This window comes from Capsicum annuum, chromosome 7 (genome assembly GCF_002878395.1).
Source record: "Capsicum annuum cultivar UCD-10X-F1 chromosome 7, UCD10Xv1.1, whole genome shotgun sequence".
NCBI classification, from domain to species: Eukaryota; Viridiplantae; Streptophyta; class Magnoliopsida; order Solanales; family Solanaceae; genus Capsicum; species Capsicum annuum.
In genome coordinates this window covers 222710049-222732094 of record NC_061117.1, presented here as the reverse complement: position 1 = coordinate 222732094, position 22046 = coordinate 222710049, and the positions used below count along the sequence as shown (strand labels likewise).

The 22046-nt window shown below is 34.2% G+C and overlaps 2 protein-coding genes across 2 annotated transcripts; both read right to left on the bottom strand.

Annotated features, from left to right (window-relative positions):
- Nucleotides 1-5779: 5779 nt before the first annotated feature.
- LOC107877410 (histone H2A-beta, sperm) lies at nt 5780-6614 on the bottom strand. The gene is made up of 2 exons (XM_016724060.2): nt 6342-6614; nt 5780-6259 (listed from the first exon to the last, which is right to left on the bottom strand). The coding sequence occupies exons 1-2, from the start codon at nt 6537-6539 to the stop codon at nt 6074-6076; spliced, it is 384 nt and encodes a 127-aa protein (XP_016579546.1). The 5' UTR covers nt 6540-6614; the 3' UTR covers nt 5780-6073.
- Nucleotides 6615-14778: 8164 nt separating this feature from the next.
- On the bottom strand, nt 14779-15318 carry LOC107876917 (secreted RxLR effector protein 161-like). Its single transcript, XM_016723733.2, has one exon. It carries the CDS (start codon nt 15316-15318, stop codon nt 14779-14781), a length of 540 nt encoding a protein of 179 aa, XP_016579219.2.
- Nucleotides 15319-22046: the final 6728 nt, after the last annotated feature.

Here is a 22046-nt window from a genome sequence, read left to right as displayed (position 1 = left end):
AAAGGTGGAGTTTGCAGAAGAAGTAGCGATGCACAGTCTCAGTTAAAGTTAGTGCTGTAAAAAATGTCACAAATGATTTTCATATTTCACTATCATATTGCATGACATGTACTTGCATTTTTAAGGATTGATATGATGAAGGCATTTTACTTTGCTATCCAAACCTTGTGTCATCCTTTGTTTACCGCGTTTGAGCCTTAGTGTTATTTTCTTTCATACCCCTCTTTTGGAATCAAGATAGGGTCAGCAAAACTCAAAAGAAAAGTGTCGAGCAAAAGAATAGAGTTAGAAAGTTTCAGAAAAAAAGAGAGAAAAATGTGTCCAAAAAGAAAAAAAGAGTGTCAAGAAAAATAAAGTCAGGAAAATCACAAAGAAACAAAATTCAAAAAAAAAGAAATCAGAATTAAGCAAAACAAGCTTCCAGAACTACGCATGACCTGATTCTCCTCTCTCTGGGGTGAGATACGTAGGCTGCCCTACTAAGGGCTTGGTCCAACCAAATAAACAATTTAGAGTCACCCAGTCAAAAGAAACTGAGGCATGAGTTAATTCTCATTGTTTGAGTCGATTCCAAAAGTTGTAAGTCCTATCCCACGTCAAGTGTCGTTTGAGCCTCATGCTATCCGTTCTTTCTAATCCTATCCAAAATTCAAGTTACAACCAAAGAAAGACCTTTAGATCAATCTTTGAGAATGTTAAGGCTAAGCATGCAATGGATATAATAATGCATTTTGAGAACTACTAGTCTTCCTCAGCTTAAGAAATCAGAAGAGAAATAAAACTGAGAGAGTCTTATTGGTGAAAACTCTTACGGGCACCATAAGGCGATGGTAAGTTGAGAGAAATAAAATAAGAGAGTCTTATTGGTGAAAACCCTCATGGGCACCATAAGGCGATAGTGAGCTGAGAGAAAAATGAGAGAGGCTTGTTGGCAAAAATCCTTCAAGGTGTCACTAACCGAATGAGGTCTTAAATACAATTGATCTAAGGAAAAAACTTAGTTCCAAGGCCATTAACTCAACAATAATTGGTAGAAAGTTTGGATGGAAAGATCAGGCAGCCTGATCCAAAATGCATCGCATAATCATTAGAGTTGACTGTCATTTTTAGATAAATTTTTGTTTCTTTATTTCAAATGGGGACATTCATTGTCTTTTATTTCTTCTCTTTATTTTCGTTTTATCTTTCTTGAGTCAGTTATTCAAATAAAAATCATTGTCATTTTTTTCTTTTCGTTGAGTCAAATCTATGTCGAAACAAGTGAGAAAAGATTTTAAAACTGGCTACCAACTTCTTTAATTGCACAAAGCAAGACAAAAGGCTAGCACATGAAAGAGACATGATTGTGAGCTGAAATAAGGCACGCAAAAAATTTTGTCAACAGACAAGTCTGGGAACTTATGGAAATAACAAGGTTCAAAGGGTTTACCTAAGAAGCATGGCAAAGCAGAAATATTGTGTTTGTTTTAGAGTCACTCTTAATAATCTGAGTTCGGATCAATGATGCAGCGAGTCAATGACATATGCTAATGGTTGAAAGCAAGATTAATGTGACAGGGTCAAGAGAGATTGCCACGAAAGCCAAGGCCACAAACTAGCCACCATGTTTTAAAACTAACAAGTTTTCTTTGTATGAAACAGGAACACATGTTACCTTCGAATCAAGGATTTCAAAGCCTAAACATCAAAAGTTGCAATGCCTCACTTCCACAAATGTAGGAGACAATATTGTTGCACAGGTTCGGTAATCAAAACCATGGTAAAACTCATCATCCAATATCTCTAGGAGACGCACTTCCTTCTTTGAAAAATTCAAGGAACATTTGTAAGGAGACGCACTTCCTCTTTTTATAATTCAAGCAACATTTGTAAGAAAATGCACTTCCTTGTTTAGTAATTCAAACGGTATTTGTAGGGAGACGCAATTCGTTGTTTAGGTAATTCAAGTGACATTTGTAAGAAGACACACTTCCTTGTTCGGATAATTCAAGCAACATTGATGAGGAGACACACTTCCTTATTTGGATAATTCAAGTGGCATTTATAAAGATACGCACTTCCTTGTTTGTTTAATTCAAGCAATATTTGTAAGGAAACTCACTTCCTTGTTTGGTAATTCAAGCAGTATTTGTAAGGAGACGTAATTCCTTGTTAGGTAATTCAAGCGGTATTTGTAAGGAGACGTATTTCCTTGTTTGGTAATTCAAGTGGTATTTGTAAGGAGACGCACTTCCTTGTTTGGACAATTCAAGCAACATTTGTAAGGAGACACACTTCCTTGTTTTGATAATTCAAGCAACATTTGTAAGAAAACGCACTTCCTAGTTTGGTAATTCAAATGGTATTTGTAAGGAGACGTAATTCCTTGTTTGGTAAGTCAAGCGGTATTTGTAAGGAGATGCACTTCCTTATTTGGGAAATTCAAGAAACATTTGTAAGGAAACGCACTTCCTTGTTTGGACAATTCAAGAAACATTTGTAAGGAGACGCACTTCCTTGTTTTGGTACTTCAAGCAACGTTTGTAAGGAGACACACTTCTTTGTTTGGGTAATTCAAGCAACATTGGTAAAGAGACACATTTCCTTGTTTTGGTAATTTAAGTGGCATTGGTAAGGAGACGCACTTCCTTATTTTGGTAATTTAAGAGGCATTGGTAAGGAGACACACTTTCTTGTTTGGGTATTTCTAGCAACATTTATAAGGAGACACACTTCCTTATTTGGGTAATTCAAGCAGCATTGGTAAGGAGACACACTTCTTTGTTTTGGTAATTTAAGCGACATTGGTAAAGAGACGCACTTCCTTGTTTTGGTAATTCAAGCAAAATCTGTAAGGAGACGCACTTCCTTGTTTTGATAACTCAAGCAACATTGGAGTCCGCCTGAAGCATAAGGCGAACAAATGGAAAGTCAAGCAACAAGGTGAAACAATTGAAAACCAAGCAACAAGTTGAAAAATTGCAAGTTAGGAGCCCGTCTGAAGAATAGGGTGATGAAACTCAAGTCAAAAGTTCAAAAGAAGCTGCATAGATAGGACTTTTGTAATTTTATTTATCTTTTTAACTCTTGTAATTTTTCCTTTTTTGATGTAATGAAAGAGCCGTGACCGGAACTTCGATGGGACCTCACTCGACTCTCCAACTCGGTATAGTCCATCTCCTTCCAATCCTTTGAGATACCTATCACTTGATTTCCTCATAACTTGGGTAGGTAGGATGTCCTAAGTCAAGATTTGGTGTCCCTACTTTCTTTTGTTTCTTTCCTTGAATGATGGTCGGGTCAAAATTTGGTCTTGTTGTCTACTTCTTTGTCTGAAAACACTTTATGTTTACATTCAAAGGGGGCATGCTGTAGACACCTAATTTTGTCCCTCCCGAAGTTGAATTTTGTTCATATCTTACCATGTACCTTCACCCATTCTATACTTTCCCCAAAAGAAAACAAATACAATAAATCCTAACAAATTAAATCCCCATTCCCAAAATATTCCCTTATCCTAACTAATTTTTACACCTCACCACTACCCTACCCAACCTCCCTACGCCTTTACACATTTTTGGACACTATAACAGAATTGGGTACCTTTTTGGCATTGGGAGAAGATACTAATACCCACTAGGAAACTCATTTTTTTTAGCAAAAACAACAGGGGGACGCCATTTTTTTGGCCCTTCCTTTCTTCTAGTTTGCGACACACATACACCCACACACCCAAAATCACATACACGTGTAGAAACAGAGAAGAAAAGAGACGGGAAGGACGAGAGAGACACCGAAAGAGAAGAAGTCGATCGTAGATCAAGTTTTCCGGCCACTCTTCACCAAAAATCACTTCCCTGGCTCCGATTTGACTTTGAAATCCATCAAAAACTCGATCTAAACCATCTCTATTGCTGAAAACCAAGATCGAATAGTTTAAACCAATCTGAAATCATCCTGTTTTGGGTTGATTACGATCGCTCCGTGTTTGATTTTAGTTTGTTCGAGGTCAGTTTCAGTCTTTTGGAGGTTTATTTCGGTCAGTTCGGGCTAGCTTTAGTTTGTTCGGTGTTTGTGTTGAATACCCCCAAGTCATTTTTTTCGTGGATTTGGTATTTAGTCAGACTGCGAGTTTGGGTTTCGTATTTGAATCGGTTCGTCATCGAGGTTTTCTATTCGGGATTCCAAATCCGGGTCTTCTTCATAAATATTATCAAGATCAATTACCGGAAGGTCCATTTCTTAACTCGTTCTCTATTCTTTATTTTAATTTGTTGAATGGGCCATGATTATACGTGGCTTGACTATGTTTGTTTGACCTTGTTGATGTTATAATTATGTGCTGGATGATTTGGTTTCAGTGATATGTGAATGAATTTGAGTAATCTTGATGGTGATTGATAAAACGGAAGTGGGTTGAAAATTGAAAACTTAATGTAATTAGTGATTTTGGTTAGTTTGATTTTATTATTTGTTTAACTTGAAATGAATGTTAATTGAACTTGGTAGTATCATGATTCACCGTTTGGTTTAGGCAAACGCAGGTTAGGTAGGCAAGGTTTAAAATTTGTGATTTTGTTGAATTTTGAGATACTGTTGAATGTGTGAAAGTTGTGCATTGAATGTTTTCTTTTCTCGCATTTGAAAAATGTATTCATTTAGCAGGGGAATGCCCCGAGACACATTGTATTTATTCACCGGAGAATGTCCCGACGTAGCTTGTTGGCGAAGGCGGATCATGATGAAGGCCCGAGGCATCGGGTAAAGCACGGGAGCGTAGTTAGGATTAGCGTAAGTTAGATAGGATTTATTTTTGCATTTTTTTTATTTTGGACTGTATAAATTGGACTGGACGCCATGTTTTTGATTTGTTTTTGTTTTGTTTGTTTGTTTGATTGATTGTTTTACGTGTTTTGTGTGGTTTGTACATTCGTAGTGTCAAAATTAGCCAATACACTCCACCAAGTGACCGTGGCCGAACTACAGGATCGAGGGGTGCCTAACACCTTCCCCTCGATTAATAGAATTCCTTAAACGGAATCTCTGTTCGCAAACCAGATTAAAGAGTCAAATGGTTTTGAAAAGGATTTTCCAATGGTGACTTGGCACACCGGATTATGCCAAGCGGCGACTCTGAATAAAAATGTAAATAGTCCTTTTTCGAAACAAATTTTTAATCTTTTGTCACTTAATAAAAACCCTTTCGAAACTTACAATATAATTTTTTTGGGAGTTGTAAAAAAAGGATTGCGACAGTCACTTTTCAAAGATGTTCTATATCGGACTTGATTATTATTCATCTATCAAGCAATTATTTTTCATGCCAATATGGATCTGATAATTGTGTTTCGATTTTTTTTCTCATGCATTCTTCTAATAAATATAGAGCAAAGATATAATTGAGATGCCTATTTTATAAGATAAATAATTAGTTAGGTTTCTATTACATATATAGTAGTGCTATTATTTTTATATTAAAAGGAGATATTTTAGAATTTGTTTATCATGAAACCTTGATCATATTACTCAGATTACAAAGTAATTCATCTCTTGCATTTATAGGAAAACTTTTACTTGTATCAATAGAAATATATATATACAAACTTTAATGCAAGTTTGACCACCACCAGTTATTAAAAAAAAAACACTTAATTACATATTATCCAAAAAAATTACACATTTATCTAACCTCAATTACACCAAAAAAAGTTGTTGGTGCTTAGAAAAAGCATAAACACAATCATAATGAGACACTCGACAATTCAAAAATCAAGAGCACACTAAAGAAATAATGGTGCAAATAATTTCAAATTAAGTTTTATGCTTAGAAGGACGCAGGAACAACAATCAAAGCTTTTATACGAAGGTTGGCCAAATTTTCAATCATAAAATTTTCTATCAATATAAGAACTATATAATTCTATGACCTAATTTTTTTTTATCTAGACGAAACAAAGCAAGTAGTTTACAAGATCATTGTCATCAGCAGCAGCAACACCAGCAGGCGTCTTTGAAGAGCTAGCAAACAAGATCATCACTCTACTCGTTCTCATCAGCAGCAGCAGCAGCAACACCAGCAGGCGTCTTTGAAGAGCTAGCAGACATTCTGTATACGTAACAGATTGTTATGATTTTTTGGTATAACACCGCTAGAACAAATCGTCACGTCATCAAGTAATGTGTTCAATTCCTCGTCATGCCTTACAGTTAATTGAATGTGCCTTGGAATAATCCTCAGCCTTTTGTTATCCCTCGCCACGTTTCCAGCTATTTCAAGTACCTACAGATGTAAAAGCATTAATCACAAAACAAGTAAACATAAAACTTGAGATATCGAAAAAAAGTTGGTGAAATTTATGTACCTCGGTAGCAAGATACTCAAGAACAGCAGCAAGAAAAACTGTAGCTTCAGTGCCGATATGTTGGGCATACTTTCTGTTTCTCAGAAAACGGGCTATACGACCAATGGGAAATTGGAGCCCGGCTTTTTGGCTACGGGATAGTGACTTCTTTCCGGAAGCAGCAGAATCGGAAGCTAGTGTTTTTCCTTTGGCAGCCATTATAGTTTCGCTACGAAAAACGATGGGAAGTAATGATTTTGATATTGAAAGAGAGAAGTGAAGTAGCAAAAATGAGTTTGCTCTTTTGTATGTGAGTTCTAAAACGGTTTAGTTATGGTGTTTTTATAGTCTTTAGGGGGTGATATTTCAACCAATGAGAGAGAATTACGCGGATTGAGGTTGTACGCCATCGGATGAAAGAGCATATCAATGGTGGATAATGATGCTAACACGTATAACTGAGTCAAGGATTATGATGATTTGATGAGTTTTGAATTTGGACAAAGGCTTGTTTAGGTCAAATTTTACCCTTGATATTTGCTAAATGGTCCATTAAATTTATAAGCAAATTTTATTTGAACACTTGAAGTACTAGTTATTTCAACTGACTACCCGAATATATGATGAATTATATATATTAATATTTTTAGTTTAAATGTTAAAAAAATAGTTTTCAATATGTGCATTACATAGATAAGTTTATCACTTAAAAAATATCATTTTCTTTAACTATACAAATCGTGAAACATGCCTGCAATTTTGTAGCTTATTAAGACTAATTTGCATAATGAAAGGAGGTGGAAGTTTTTAATTGGTCTTATCTACATTATGAATAATTGAGAACACGCAACAAAAATTTAAATTTGGATTGAAGCTATCTAATAGGAACACAATTGGAGCAAACAGTAATTCAAGTGTTTAAACAAAATTTATTAACAAATTTGAAGGATTGTTTATGTATTAAGTCTTGATTTTTTTAACAACATCATAATATTTCCTATTAGGAAAAGAGAGGATGAAAACATAAAATTAAGTATCTGTTTGACCACATATTTTCATAGCCTTCACGCCAAATGACTCTCAAAAATTTAAAAATAATTTTAATTTATATTCATCTCCAAACATAATTTCACTCGTTATATATCACTTTTAACTTAAAACAAATAATCTTTAATCAAAATTTTACGTTTTTTATGTCCAAACACCTTTTTTTTTTTGAATATGTACTTGAGGGGAAAAAATTAAATGGAACGCTTCTTAATCAAATTGAAGAAAACTAATGTTGACCAATATGCAAAATAAATACAGTTGTTTAAAATACCTAGTCAATGACTTTACTTATTTTTGTCATTCATAAATGAGAAGGTGATTTCTGCATTACTCATAATTTAAAAATACTAATGATCTGATCACAGTGAGATTAATATATATTGTTTTGGATCAGAAAAAAAACTTATTCACAAAAATGTATTCATTCTTGTATAAATTTCAATTTAAATGAAGTTTGATATAAATATTTCACGTTTTGCATAAAGCATGAATATTAAAAAATATTTTAGATATAAATTAAAAATAACACAAGATTTCATAAACATAAAATGAAGGCTTATTCTATGGGTAAATTAAAAAATAACTTTGCTTAATTAACACTTAATATAATTTTTTAGGTTTCTTCGTAAATATATTTGACTTAATTGTTAACCTATCAAGAAATTATTTGCATGCCAATATAAAATTTACTGTGCTTTGATTTTTTTAAAATCATTCTTCCAATAATATAAAGCAAATATATAATTGAGATGTCTATTTTAGAACATAATTTAATTAGGCTCCTATTACATAAATTATACAATGATTTTTATATGAAAAAAATGAGATTTTAGAACTTGTTTATCAAATTCAAATTATAGAATATGTCATCTCTTGCATTCATAGAAAAAAATTCATTTATACCAGTATTTTATACTTATTTTTATTTATCATCAAATCATGATAATTTCACAAAATATTTCATCTCTTGAATCTATAGAAAATTTCCATTTATATCAGTATATTAAATTTATTTTTATTTCAACATCTTTAGAATATCATTTACCAAGCTTACGCAAATTATTTCATACACCTCCATAACTATATATATACGTGCTGAGATTTGTGTTACCCTAATTATAAGGGGACGTTATAAGAGAAAGTTTTGTAAGTTTAATCGTACCAACTATTAATTCTCATATATACTAAACAGAAATATAGAACCTTTCTAAAGGTCAATTTCACCACCGTCAGGTATTAAAAACAATCTTTATATATATATGTTATATGAAGCGGCATGTTTAAGAAAAATATACTCCAAAAAAATCTTTTTAATACCTGAAAATATTAGTCCAGATAGCACTTAAGCCACCATTATAATTTAAGTTTTTGTAAGTCCTCCAAATTCTGTCTCATTTATATTGTAATGACCAGCTTTTTGATGAATATGTGAATTGTGTGTTCTGTGTATTTTGACTATTTTATCTATCTCCGTAGTTACATTATGATATTTCTGGGGTGTGGGGGTGATTGACATGAATCTTGATGCATTTTGGTACCATTTTTATGTGATATTGTGGTTTTTTTATGGTTTCGAGAGCCTTATTTTAAATTTATATGAATATCTTTTGATCCATACGACGGATGACTGAACGGACTGTGCTAGCAGCTCCGGAATATCTATTTTAGGCTAGGCAGACCTTTGGTTCAGGTCCTGGACAACTAAGCTCATTTCGACCTATTGGTCGGAAAGTTGAAAAATTTTAAAGATGGGTGTGGGACCCACATTTGATCGAAATAACTTCAGATGAAAAATTTAACTTCGCCAACAAAATTGAAATATCGATTTTAGGGTGTTAACATGTTTGGTGTGATTTTACAGCTTTTAAATCTCATTTCGATCCTCGATTTAAAAAATTGCGATTTCGGAGGTCAACTTTATGAAAATGATGATTTTTTTAAATATGTGATATTACCATTGAGTCCTGAGCAGCGAATTTGGTGTGGTTATATAGTTCGTTTGCATATATCGAACTCCAAACGAATCCAGAGTACCCCGTCGAAGTTCGTTTAGACTTAAAATTTTGGTGCAATCGGGAAATTAAAAGGGTAAATCACATTCCCAAAATGCGATTTATACCTTATTTTACCTGTTACTCGGTCAAAGTATAAATAACCTTTTTAATCCGATTTTAGCTCATTCTTTAACCTTCCTCTTAAGAGTTAAACCCTAAATTTAGTGTGAGGATATAAAGTAAAGCTTGTGGGATCTTCGAAGGCTAGATTAACACCTATTTCTTGATTCTATTACAGATTTAACGCAAGAATTCACCCCTTTTCTTAGCAATTTCTTAATTAATTTCTCAAAACCCCCCAAAATCTTAGGGCTTGATTTTAAATCCCATTTTCACTCTTTTTCACTTAAATAATATATTTATCTTATAATTACTAGGATTTCATCAATTTAACTTTCAAAACAACTCCGATTCTTGATTTAATTGGGATTTGAAAGATTTTACCCGGTAGAACTTAAAAATGATTTTTCTTCATTTGACTTGAGTTTTCAGCTGTAGGTTCCTAAAAATGGGGAATACGTTTTTGAAGTAAAATTTTGATTTTGTTCTTCTTTTTCGAAAATTCGTTTCGTGGATCCGTTTTGATCCCGAACAAAAAATAATGAATATGGGTGTCGTTGATTTTGTTTGACACGTAGATTTCATATTTGATGTTTTTGGTGGAGTTTGGGACTGTTCGTGAGGAGTAAGGCTTTGGAGTAGAGTCTTGGTTGCGGTATTTCGGCTTTTGAGGTAGGTTGTGGCTTAATTCTTTCGGATTGGGCTAGGTAGTAAATTATAAATAATATAAAATGTATGTTAACGGTGAGAACTAATCATGAAAAATGACTATCTATGTGTTGTACTCGTGTAGGGGCCTATATGTAATGTAATTATTGAAATTGAAATGTTATGTGATATGTGTGATCGCGTGAAGTCCTATGTGAATGTTGATAGCCTTGAATATATGTAAATAATTGTATTGTGTTATTAAAATGCCTAATGTGGTATCATTAGTGTACTGTGATACATTTTATTTTAGCTCAGCAACAAAGTACTCAAGAACAACAAGAAGGTAAACAAGAGCATTAGCACTAATATGTTGGGCGTACTTCCCCACTTTCAGGAAACAAGTGACACAACCAAACGAGAATTGGAGACCCGCTTTTCTGGTATGCGACTAGGATTTCTTTCCAGAATGAGCAGAAATGAGTTTTGCTCTTTTGTATGTGAGTTCTAAAATAGTTTTGTTATGATGTTTATATAGTCTACCGAGGTTATAATGCCGCCAATGAGAGAATGACACGGATTGAGGTTGTACATATTCACCATTTTTTTTGAAAGACCTATATTTACTAAATTAAAAAAAGAATTCAAAAACTGATTTTTTTAATTTCAAGAATATCATGCAGCTTTAAAAAAAATTACCTCATATTTTACCCCTCCAGACCCTATCCAACTGAAAAACATCCAATAATTTCCACAAATCAATAAATGAAATTGGGACAAGTCTGAATAAAGGATGAATTGATTTATTTTAAATTAGGTTGGGTCTCGAGAGATAAACAAAATAGGTGAGATAATTTTTAAAGTCATGTCGCATTGTTTGAAAATAAAAATGGTGAAGGAATATGTACACCATTTGTTAAATTACTGAGATATATATACATCATTTTTTTCACCGAGTGATATATCCGCTTGAAATTGCAAAAAAGAGGGGCATATATTTATCTCTTTTTCTATTGTTATATAATCTATATCTATAATTTATAATCTATATCTATAATCTATATCTATCTATAATCTATAATCTATAATATATTAAAAATGTGAATGGTCTTAGAAATGTTGTTTTGAACTTTTTGTTCTTCATTAAAAGTTTTTGCTTTAGACAAAATCGTTTTTTCACTATTTTTTCTAATATATAAGTGTTGAAAATTATTAAATATATTTATGGTGGACCTTTCATCAGAATTAATAACAACTAATACTTTTTCAATTAGTTTAAGAATTCTAAATCAACTAAATTTGATATTAAAAAGATTTTAAAAAATTAGAAATAAATATAAAAATGTTAGAATAGAAAAAATTTAAAAAGTGCCAAATATTTACAAATTTTAAACGCGTAATAAGAATGTAATAAATGATTTTGTAAGAATTTAATTTTAAAAATAAGAAAAGGGTGAAACTGTTCAACAAGATATATGTGCTTCTGGTGGTACATATATTTCATCAAAGATATATCTACACTATCATCCTTAATTTAGTGTATAATTTTTTGACATTATCAAAATTTAAGTTATAGTCATTCGTGATGGTTATTAGATATATTAAGATAGGTAATTCCTTTATAATTTTTCGACTTCCATATAGTATATAATGTGCACCGACAAGTTCTTTCTATAATTAGATTAGGAGAATGGGGTGTTTCTACAATCATCTCATATTACTAAATGAAAGATTGTCTCGTCACTATATAAAAAGGAACTTCAAAAAATTCAAGAGATATAAGTTCAATTCCTTTATCTACAAATCATATATATACCTTGGGATTAATAAATTCAATGTTCATTTTGTTGCTTTGGGATTAAACCATTTCACATGACAAATCTTTATTGAAGCTGCAAATAAGAGAAGATTGTAATTTGTAATTATATTTCACACTATATGTGCTTATACTAAATAATATGTTTGTGCTTATATTATTATATTAAAGTGTAGAGGAGCTTTAAAAATTAAATTTAATATTATTTTAGACTTTATTAAACGATCTTCGCAATAGATAAAATCACTTAATTTAAAATAATCAAACATTACACAAAGCACGTTCGAATAAACTAGTATGCAGAAAATGTGGAGGTCGTATTTTATGTTTCTTTGAAATTTTCACCAAGAGTGATAGCTGATAAGAATGAATTTACATTACTGTGGACCATTTCTCCTAATAAGACCAGTTTTGTTACTGTTGAAAGTTTTTTTACGCTCTCATCGATGAAGAAAGAAACATTTGGCATTTATAGCCTCCGTTAAGTTCTGAACATTTGGTTATGTAGCTGTTCATTCAGCTTCATTGATTTCATCCTCAGTTAATTCACCATAATCTAATCACAAATTGACATAAATGAGTGAGATGTGAGATTTAGTATAATACTTCACTTATTCTACAGATATAATCTAAATTATAAATTCTAGCAAAAGTTCTTTCTTTCTTTCTTTCTTTCTTTCATATCCAAATGCTACCTGCAGAAAAAAATAAATGGAGAGAATAATGGAGTAAAGCAAGAAAATTCAGAATCAGATGAACAAGATAACGGATTAATCAATCAAGAAGACATGGAAAAGCTTGAACTAGAAGAGCAAACAAATTCTGAAACTGAGGTTTCTGACTTATTAAGAAAACAACCGGTATCTGATGAAGCCTCCCATCTTCACCCAAATCAAAGAAACTCCACAAACCTTTATTGGCCACCTGAAAAAGTTACTGAAATTCTCTCAAGGCTTCCGGTTAAATCTCTCTTGTGATTCAAGTCTGTTTTAAAATCGTGGAGTTCTTTGATTAGTAGCCCTGAGTTTACCAAATATCATCTAAGTTTATCAGCTAATAATAACAAAGGCTACACTAACCATAGTGTTACGTAAACGATGGCCCAACCAAAACTCAACCATGAGGAAGTTCTTGTTATGGAGGAAACTAACATGGATTATCACATGAAAAACTCTGGTATATCTTGTGTGACCGAGGGTTCTGTAAATGGATTGATTTGTCTTGTAAGTGAGGCAAAGGAATTGTTCCTATGGAACCCAGTAGTAAGAAAGTATAAGAAGTTGCCTGATTTTAGTACTAAATTGAAGGATGGTGGTCAATGCACATATGGTTTTGGATATGATGATATTCATGATGATTATAAGGTAGTTTGTATTTTTTCTGTTACTCGCTACAATACATTGTTCTCGGATTGTGACGCGGTTAATTGGTTCAGGTAAATTTGTGAATGAAAAATTTTATTGGGCTACTAGTATTGATATAAAAAGTGGTTGGAGCATAACCACTTTTCATTCTCGTGTGGGAGTGTTGAAAAGTAATCTATCTATGATTTATAATAATTTGACTACTCACGTGGATGTGTGGGTTATGAATTAAGGAGTATGAAAATAAAGAATCTTAGAGAAAGATTTTTACTATAAATTACTCTCTATATCCAGTGGATTATTTATTTTCTCACCCTTTTTTTCTGTCAAAAAGAGGTGAATTTTTGCTTATATTTCATGATACTATCATGATATATAATCCAAAGGATAACGTAAGCAACTGTTCACATATTAATGAATTTTATTATGGTCATTTGACGGAATTATTTCCAACCCTAGTCTGTCCGCTTTCACAAAATGAACAAGGGACACTACAAGATTGAAGGCGGAAAATATTATGATTATTGCAACTGTGTAAGTGATGATTTGTATGAGTTTTATTTTATGTATTTTGCAAAGGACATATTTTAAGGAAAACTTTAACACATTGCACATCTTTTTTAAGTAAAGTTTTAACTCATTAAAAATACAAATTACTATTACATTCCGTGAATATGGAAGTTGTTGATGTTATTATAGGCTTATATTATTTAGTAGACTAAAACAATTATTCACTAGTTGACGTTAAGGAATCTGATACTAAGGATATGACAAGGGAGAACTGAAAGGACCTGTGAAATAGTGAAAAGGACTTTCTTTTCACTTTGTACTTCTACTTAACCCGAGGAAGAAAAGATATGAAACTCCATTGCTTTTTTTTTTGCCGACTTATATCCAATATTAAGTCTACAATTTTCGCACTGCAATTCTACAAGAGAACACATAATAACCATTCTAATTACTATGAAATTTCATACTGATAATCCAAAAAGAAGAAAGAAACATGGGTAGAGTTGTAATTAACCATACACTGCTATACTACTTGCTAGCAATACTTTAGATGAATAACAAAGGAAGAAGAAGAAGAAGAAGAAGAAGAAGAAGAATGAGATGAGAGAGATTATTAAAGAGTGAATAGATTTGTTGTATTCATTAATTCTTCAATGTGTATAGTCATATACATTTATAGGCTAGGGATTAGGCTAACTATCTAACTAACTAGCCGTTAGTACTAGTGTAACTAATTGAAAAATAGTTTTAACAGAAAATCAACTAGTCTATTATTGCTTCTTCTAGATTCTGCTCCACTCTCTTCTTCATACTTTAACACTCCCCCTCAAGCTAGGAAGGTGTGAAGATGTCACAAATTCCTATCTTGGCAATGAGATGAACTTGTTGTGCTCTTGTCAGTCCCTTAGTCAGCATGTCTGCAGGCTGATCTTGGGTTGCAGTATAGTTAGTTCTGATCATTCCTTGCACAAGTTTTTCCCTAAAAAGAAGCAGTCAATGTCAATATGTGTTGTTCTCTCATGGTATATTGGATTTGCTGCTATTTGCAGAACAGATTTGCTATCACTGAATAAATCTACTAGTAGAACTACTTCATTCCCAACTTCTTTCATCAAGCCTAGGATCCAAACCAACTCTGTTGTGACTGCAGCAAGACTGTTAAACTCTGTTTCTGCTGAACTCTTGGAGATAGTAGTTTGCTTCTTTGATTTCCAGGAAATTAATGATTCTCCAACCTTCACAAAGTAGCCTGTTATAGAACTTCTCTTCTGGGGGCATGATGCCCAGTCTGCATCACTATAGGCACTTATTATGTCATCTGCATTACTAGACAACAGCACACCTTTACCTGGTTGATTTTTAACATACTTCACAACTCTAAGTGTTGCTTCTATGTAAGACTTCTTAGGATCCTGAAGGAACTGACTTAATGTCTGAACACAAAAGGCTATGTCTGGCCTTTTCATAGTCAGGTACAACATCTTACCAAATAGCATTTGTGTCACGACCCAAACCGAGGCCCTGGCCGTGACGAGCATCCCAAACCATGAAGGCCCGGACACCCTTCTAACTTGAAATCATATACACCATTCATACACAAATAAGGAAATGCAAAAAATATTACAAACGGAATCATGGTCATAAATCTAATATAAAGTTAGCAATGGAGAATGAAATCCAAAACCATCCAACAACGTCTGCAAACCGTTTGCGAAATCTCTACTACATGATCACTAACACAATCTAAAAACTGGGAAAAGGCTCCCAGTAGACCAAAACCATAACTAATAATAATTTTTGAAAAGTAAACAGGCCTTCTGAAATATAGAAGGCTCACCAACTGAATACTGCAACTCTGTCTGATGAAATCTACTACTTATCTGGCCCCCTAGACTGAGTCTCAGAACCTGAGAGGTAGGGGAGGGGGTCAATACAGATGTACTGGTACATGAAGAAATCCAAAATAACAAGTTTGCATAAATATAAAATAGTAGAGAGCGGGTTACAAAACATCATGCATAAAATAGTTTCAAAACACATGGGCACTTTTCTGAAAATCATAAACCATTCTTGACAATACCATTTCTGATCTTTGTATTACTTCTGAGTTAGGTGGCACTCCCCTACAAGTCTGATATTCCACGGCCTATGTGAAATCCGCCATTGACTCGGCGGAAAAGCCCCCAACCCAAGTGTACCGTGTCACACCCCTTTTTGTCACTCCCAAAAAGAATTGATTTTTAAATTTCGAAAGGGTTTTACTATTAAAGTGACAAAAAATGAAAATTATTTTGAAAAAGGATTCATTAGTTTCAAAACTCAGAGTCGCCACTTGGCATAAATTAGGTGTGCCAAGTCACCCATGGATATCTTTTTTCAAAATGGTTTTGACTCTACAAAACTGATCCGCGAACAGAGATTCCGGCTAAGGAATTCTATTGACCGAGGGGAAGGTGTTAGGCACCCCTCGATCCCGTGGTTCGACCACGGTCACTTGGTAGAGTGAATAGGCTAATTTGGAACTACAATCTACAATCCTTACAAAAACACGTAAAACAATCAAACAAACAAACAAAATAAAATGAATCAAAAATCTAGTGTCCAGTCCGAGTTATACAGTCTCGAAATAGAAAAATACGAAAATGTAAATCCTATTCTAAACTAGTCCTAGACTAATCTCCAATGCCTCACCCGATGCCTCGGGCCTTCATCACGAACGTCCTCCAACATAGTACGTCGGGACATTCCCCGGTGAATAAATACAAATACCTCGGGGCATTCCCCGACCAAATGAATACTCTTTTCTAATGCGGTAAACAAGACATTCAACAAATATTTTCAACATTCCAATAATCCACCAATTCTAAATTTGCCTACCCGGCCTAATATTTGCCTGCCGGCTCGACGACATATCATATTCAACATCAACAATGAATAAAATACCATAATATTCACTTCTTACCGATTTTCAATCCCTTTCCCGATTCATTCTCAACCACATAATTAACCCATTTCAATACACAATCCACCAATCAAGAATAACGAACATTCATCATTCACATCACGCATACGACAGAAGTCAACCACATACAATAATAAAAATTAACTAAAAATAAGAATAAGATAACAGAGATGGACCTTAAATTGGGGCTTTTAATCACCAACTTGAACTAATTTCAATGATGACAGAAACCTCATGGACCAATAAACCATGGACAGACCTTGAACTCAAACTCGCAAATTGAATAAAACCAAAACCAAACTAATTTCCAAGCAAAACCAAACAACCCACTCCCTCTGTTTCAATCGGACCTCATCGGAATTGATGGAAAGCGGGTTGGGTGTTGTTGAGGGATGATGGTTTTACTGTTTCTAGTGAGATTCAAACTCGCTGAAACTCCGATGACCTTGGTGGTAACGAATGCGAGGCCCAAATCTAGCTGCAGCACTGTTTCCAGTGAGAAATGAATGGAAAACCCCAAAATCCACCGGATTTTCCTATTTCCATTCAACCTCCTCGATCCCTCTCAGGATTCACTCCAATTTCTTCCCTTTTCTTCACTGATCTGCTCTCTCTCTTATCTCATTTTTCTATGTTTCAGCTCGTTATGCCTCTCTCCATCTATCACTCTCTTATCTTTCTCCGTTCACTACTCTTAATTTCTCTTCTCTCCCTCTCAATCTCTCTGTGTGTGCGATTTTTGTATATGTGGGAAAAGGAAAAGAGATGTGATGAGTGTATGCAGGTGTGGTTTTTGTTAATTTCCAAAAAATGGAGCCAATAATGGAGGTCCCCCCTTCACTGTTTCTCTCTCGATTTTTTTCTCTCTTGCGCGATTCTCTCTTCTCTCCCTTATTTTTTTTGTTCTTCTTGAGAGGAAGATGATTTGGTGATTGTTGTTATTGTGGAGAAGATGATGATGAAATAATGAGCCTCCCCCTTTTACCCTTTTAGAATTTTCCTTTTATATTTTTTATTTGGTTTTTTTCTTTTTCTTTATTTATTATCCTATGTGAAATCATATAATCGTTGGCTTGTGGGAATAAGTGTGTGGCATGTGGAAAAGTTAGTGTGGCATGTGGAAAGATGAGGGTGTCGGGTGGAAAAATGAGTAGGGCGTGTGCCTTTTGCATGTATCCAATGAAAAATGAAAAGTGAGGTGTTAAGGTGGCATAGTGAGGTGGCAAAGATGCTATGTATTTAATTATTTTCAATTTTTTTTTGGGAGAAATTATCAATTAAACAAAAGTATGGTAAGGTGAATACAATAAAAATAAAAATTAAAAATAAAATAAAATAAAATAAAAATGATTAAAATATTTTCGGGAAAGGATAAAATTACGTGTCTACATTATGCCCCCTTTGGATGTAAACACGTGGTGTTTTCATACAAAGTAGTAGACAACGAGACAGAATTTTGTCCTGACCTTTATTCAAAAGTATGGAGCACAAGGAAGGAGGGAAACCAGATCTTGACTTAGGACATCCTACCTACCCAAGTTATGAGGGAATCGAGTGACAGTTATCTCAAAGGATTGGAAGGAGATGGACTATGCCGAGTTGGAGAGTCGAGTGAGGTCCCATCGAGGTTCCGATCCGAGGCTCTGTTATTACATCAAAAATGAAAATTACAAGTTAAAAACATAAATGAAATTACAAAATCCTATTTACGCAGCTTCTATTAGACTCTTGACTTGAGTTTCATCACCCTATTCTTCAGGCGGGCTCTTGATTTGAAATTTCTTCAACTTGTTGCTTGGTTTTCAATTTCATCACCCTGTTCTCCAGGCGGGCTCCTGACTTGCTATTTTCGATCTGTTGACTTTCATTTTCTTCACTTTGTTACTTGACTTTCAACTTCTTCACCTTGTTGCTTGACTTTCAATTTCTTCACCTTGCTGCTTGACTTTCTATTTCTTCGCCCTGTGCTTCGGGTGGACTCTTGAAATCACATCAAAACTAGAAAGAAAATTATCCCAAATAAAATTATTGTAAAGAGAAAATCGTTTGCCAAAAAAGTAAAGTTCCAAAAATGATATTAATTTTTTTGCCCCATTTTACCATCAGAAGACTTTTGAGAAAGTCAGATCATACCTACTTGCATGTTGCAATAATGAATCAAGACTCCGAACAAGAAATGCATCTCTTGAGAGTAAAATTGAATGAACAAGACTAGAAAGTGTGTCTCCTAAGAATTAAAGTGAGGAATTCTGACTAGAAAGTGCGTCTTCTAGAGATTGAAGTTTAAATTAAAAAGTGTGTCATCTGACAAATGAAAACTAACAAGGAAGTGCATCTCATAAGGATTAAGTGCAATGACTCAACTATAAAGTGCATTTTCTAGAAATCAAGGAGAATGGCTCGACTAAAAGGTACGTCTAATAGGAATCAAAGGAAATGACTCAACTAAAAGGTACGTCTTCTAGGGGTCAAGGGGAATAACTCGACTAAAAGGTGTGTCTTCTAGGAATCAAGGGAGATGACTTGACTAAAAGGCACGTCTTATAGGAATCAAAGGGAGATGACTCAACTAAAAGATACGTCTTATAGGAATCAAAGAGAGATGACTCACTAAAAGGTACGTCTTATAGAAATCCAGGTAAATGACTCGACTAAAAGGTATGTCTTCTAGGGGTCAAGGAACGACTCGACTAAAAGGTATGTCTTATAGGAATCAAAGGGAATGACTAGACTAAAAGGTACGTCTTATAGGAATCAAGGGAGATGAATCGACTAAAAGGTACGTCTTCTAGGGGCCAAGGGAGATGACACGACTAAAAGGTACGTCTTATAGGAATCAAAGGGGATGACTCAACTAAAAGGTACATATTCTAGGGGTCAAAGGAAAATGACTCGACTAAAAGGTATGTCTTATAGGAATCAAAGGGAAAGACTCGACTAAAAGGTACGTCTTATAGGAATCAAAGGGAAAGACTCGACTAAAAGGTACGTCTTCTAGGGGTCAAAGAGAAATGACTCAAACTAAAAGGTACGTCTTATAGGAATCAAAGGGGATGACTCGACTAAAAGGTACGTCTTATAGGAATCAAAGGGGATGACTAGACTAAAAGGTACGTCTTCTAGGGGGCTGTAGACACCTAATTTTTTCCCTCCTCGAAAGCATTTTTACCATTTTTATCTCATCTTATAATGGACCCTTAACCATGTAATCATCCCTCCATAAAATGACAAAAAAGAACAACCCCTAACTAATTTTATTTTTATTCTAACAACCTATCCAATCAAAACAAGACACATCACCATCCCTACCCCTACCACGTGACTACCCCCAATTCACATTTTTCCATCTTTTGTTATAATAACAGAAAGAAAAATACAACAAAAAAATGAAGGTCCCATATACCATCACACAACACTCACCTCACAGTATTCATTCTTGATTTTTCATATGCTACATATACACACTCACAGGGAAAGGGGGCGAACTAAAAAAAGGGAAGAAACGCACAGCACACAGAGACTCCATTGCTCTCTTCTTCACATTATACACACACACACACTCGCCAGAAAACACAAAAAATATACGCACACATGAGATTCTCCATTTCATCTTCCATTTTTCTAATGACAAAAATCTATATAGGCACAACACACACAAAATTTCACACTCCATCAAATTTTCACATACACACCGTATACACACACCGAACACGTGAGATCGGAGAGAGAGGGAGAAAGGTGATGACGAGCTGAAATCGATCGGGAAAAAGGACAAATAAAGTGAAATTGAAAAAGAACAGAGAGAAAAATTGGCACTATTCCAGTGACTGTTTCTCATCGGGAAACGCGGCCAAACTCATCGTAAAACACCCTCTCCTCCAGTGAACGCCACTGGTTTTATCCCCTCCCAGCTCTGGCGAAAACTATCGGGAAACCACCAAAACCGACCTAACTGTACTGTGCAGTGTGGGTTTTCAGTTAGTTTGTGACTTCGGGACTTGGATTAGTGAAAAATAGGAGCGGGTACAGGTGGAATTCAAGAGGGAAATTATCAATTTGGGGTTCTCGTTTGTTGAAAGTTGAGTTGAGGTTCCGGTTGCGATTTTAGTCGGAAGGATTATTCCAATTTAAAAAAGCTTGATCGAAGGTCCAATTCTATCACCTCTCATTTTTAATTTCATTATATGTTATTATTTGTGCGAGGCATGATATGATATGAATACTTCATGATTTTGATTTGTCGTTTGATTTCATTGATAGTGTTCGAGGATTATTGAAAAATCACAACTGTGAATGATTATGTGGAAACCTTGAATTGAATTTTGGAGGGTGGGAATCAAAACTTGATAAAATGTAAGCGTTAATTTATTTTGATTCATTGAACATCGTTGATGTGATAGTATCATGATAGGTCGAATTGGATAGGTAAAGAGTAGGTTCGGGTAGGCAAAAGTAGGACTTGCAATCGTTGAATGATGAAAGTGTTTTGTTGAAATGTGTTGATTTATGTTTTCAGATTGAAATATATTCATTTGGCCGGGGAATGCCCCGAAGATTGATGTATTTACTCACTGGAGAATGCCTCGATGTATCATGTTGGCGAAGGCGAATTGTGATCAAGGCCCGAGGCATCGGGTAAAGCCTGGGAGCGTAGTTAGGATTAGTATAGTTTAGATAGGATTTATTTTGGCATTTTTATTTATTTCGGGACTGTATAATTGGACTAGACATTATATTTTTTATTCGTTTTGATTTGTTTGTTTGTTTAATTGTTTTACATGTTTTTGTGTGGTTTATACATTTGTAATGTAAAATTAGCCGATATGCTCCACCAAGCAATTGTGGTTGAACCACGGGATCGAGTAGTGTCTAACACCTTCCCCTCGGTCAACAAAATTCTTAGTCAGAATCTCTATTCGCGGATCAGTTTTATAAAGTCAAACCCATTTTGAAAAAAGATATCCATGGGTGACTTGGCACACCTGATTTATGTTAAGTGGAGACTTTGATTTTAAACTTAAATAATCCTTTTCGAAATAAAATTTAATTTTTTGTCACTTTAATAATGAAAACTCTTTCGAAACCCATAAAAATAATTCTTTTTGGGAGTTAAAAAGGGGTGTGACAGCTCTGGCGCCTTTGCTGGGGACTCTTCAGAATTCGAGCTTATTTTTGGAGTTGTATTGTCTTGGTTATTTTTGGAGTTGTATCGGCTTAGTTTGGCACTATAGGTGTATAGACATTTTATTTGAGTTGTTTTGT

Coding starts and splice junctions, on each gene's coding strand:
- LOC107877410 (XM_016724060.2), bottom strand. CDS start 6,539: ATGGCTGCCAAAGGAAAAACACTAGCTTCCGATTCTGCTGCTTCCGGA. Junction 6,260..6,341: donor TTGAGTATCTTGCTACCGAG/GTACATAAATTT, acceptor TTACATCTGTAG/GTACTTGAAATAGCTGGAAA.
- LOC107876917 (XM_016723733.2), bottom strand. CDS start 15,318: ATGCTATTTGGTAAGATGTTGTACCTGACTATGAAAAGGCCAGACATA.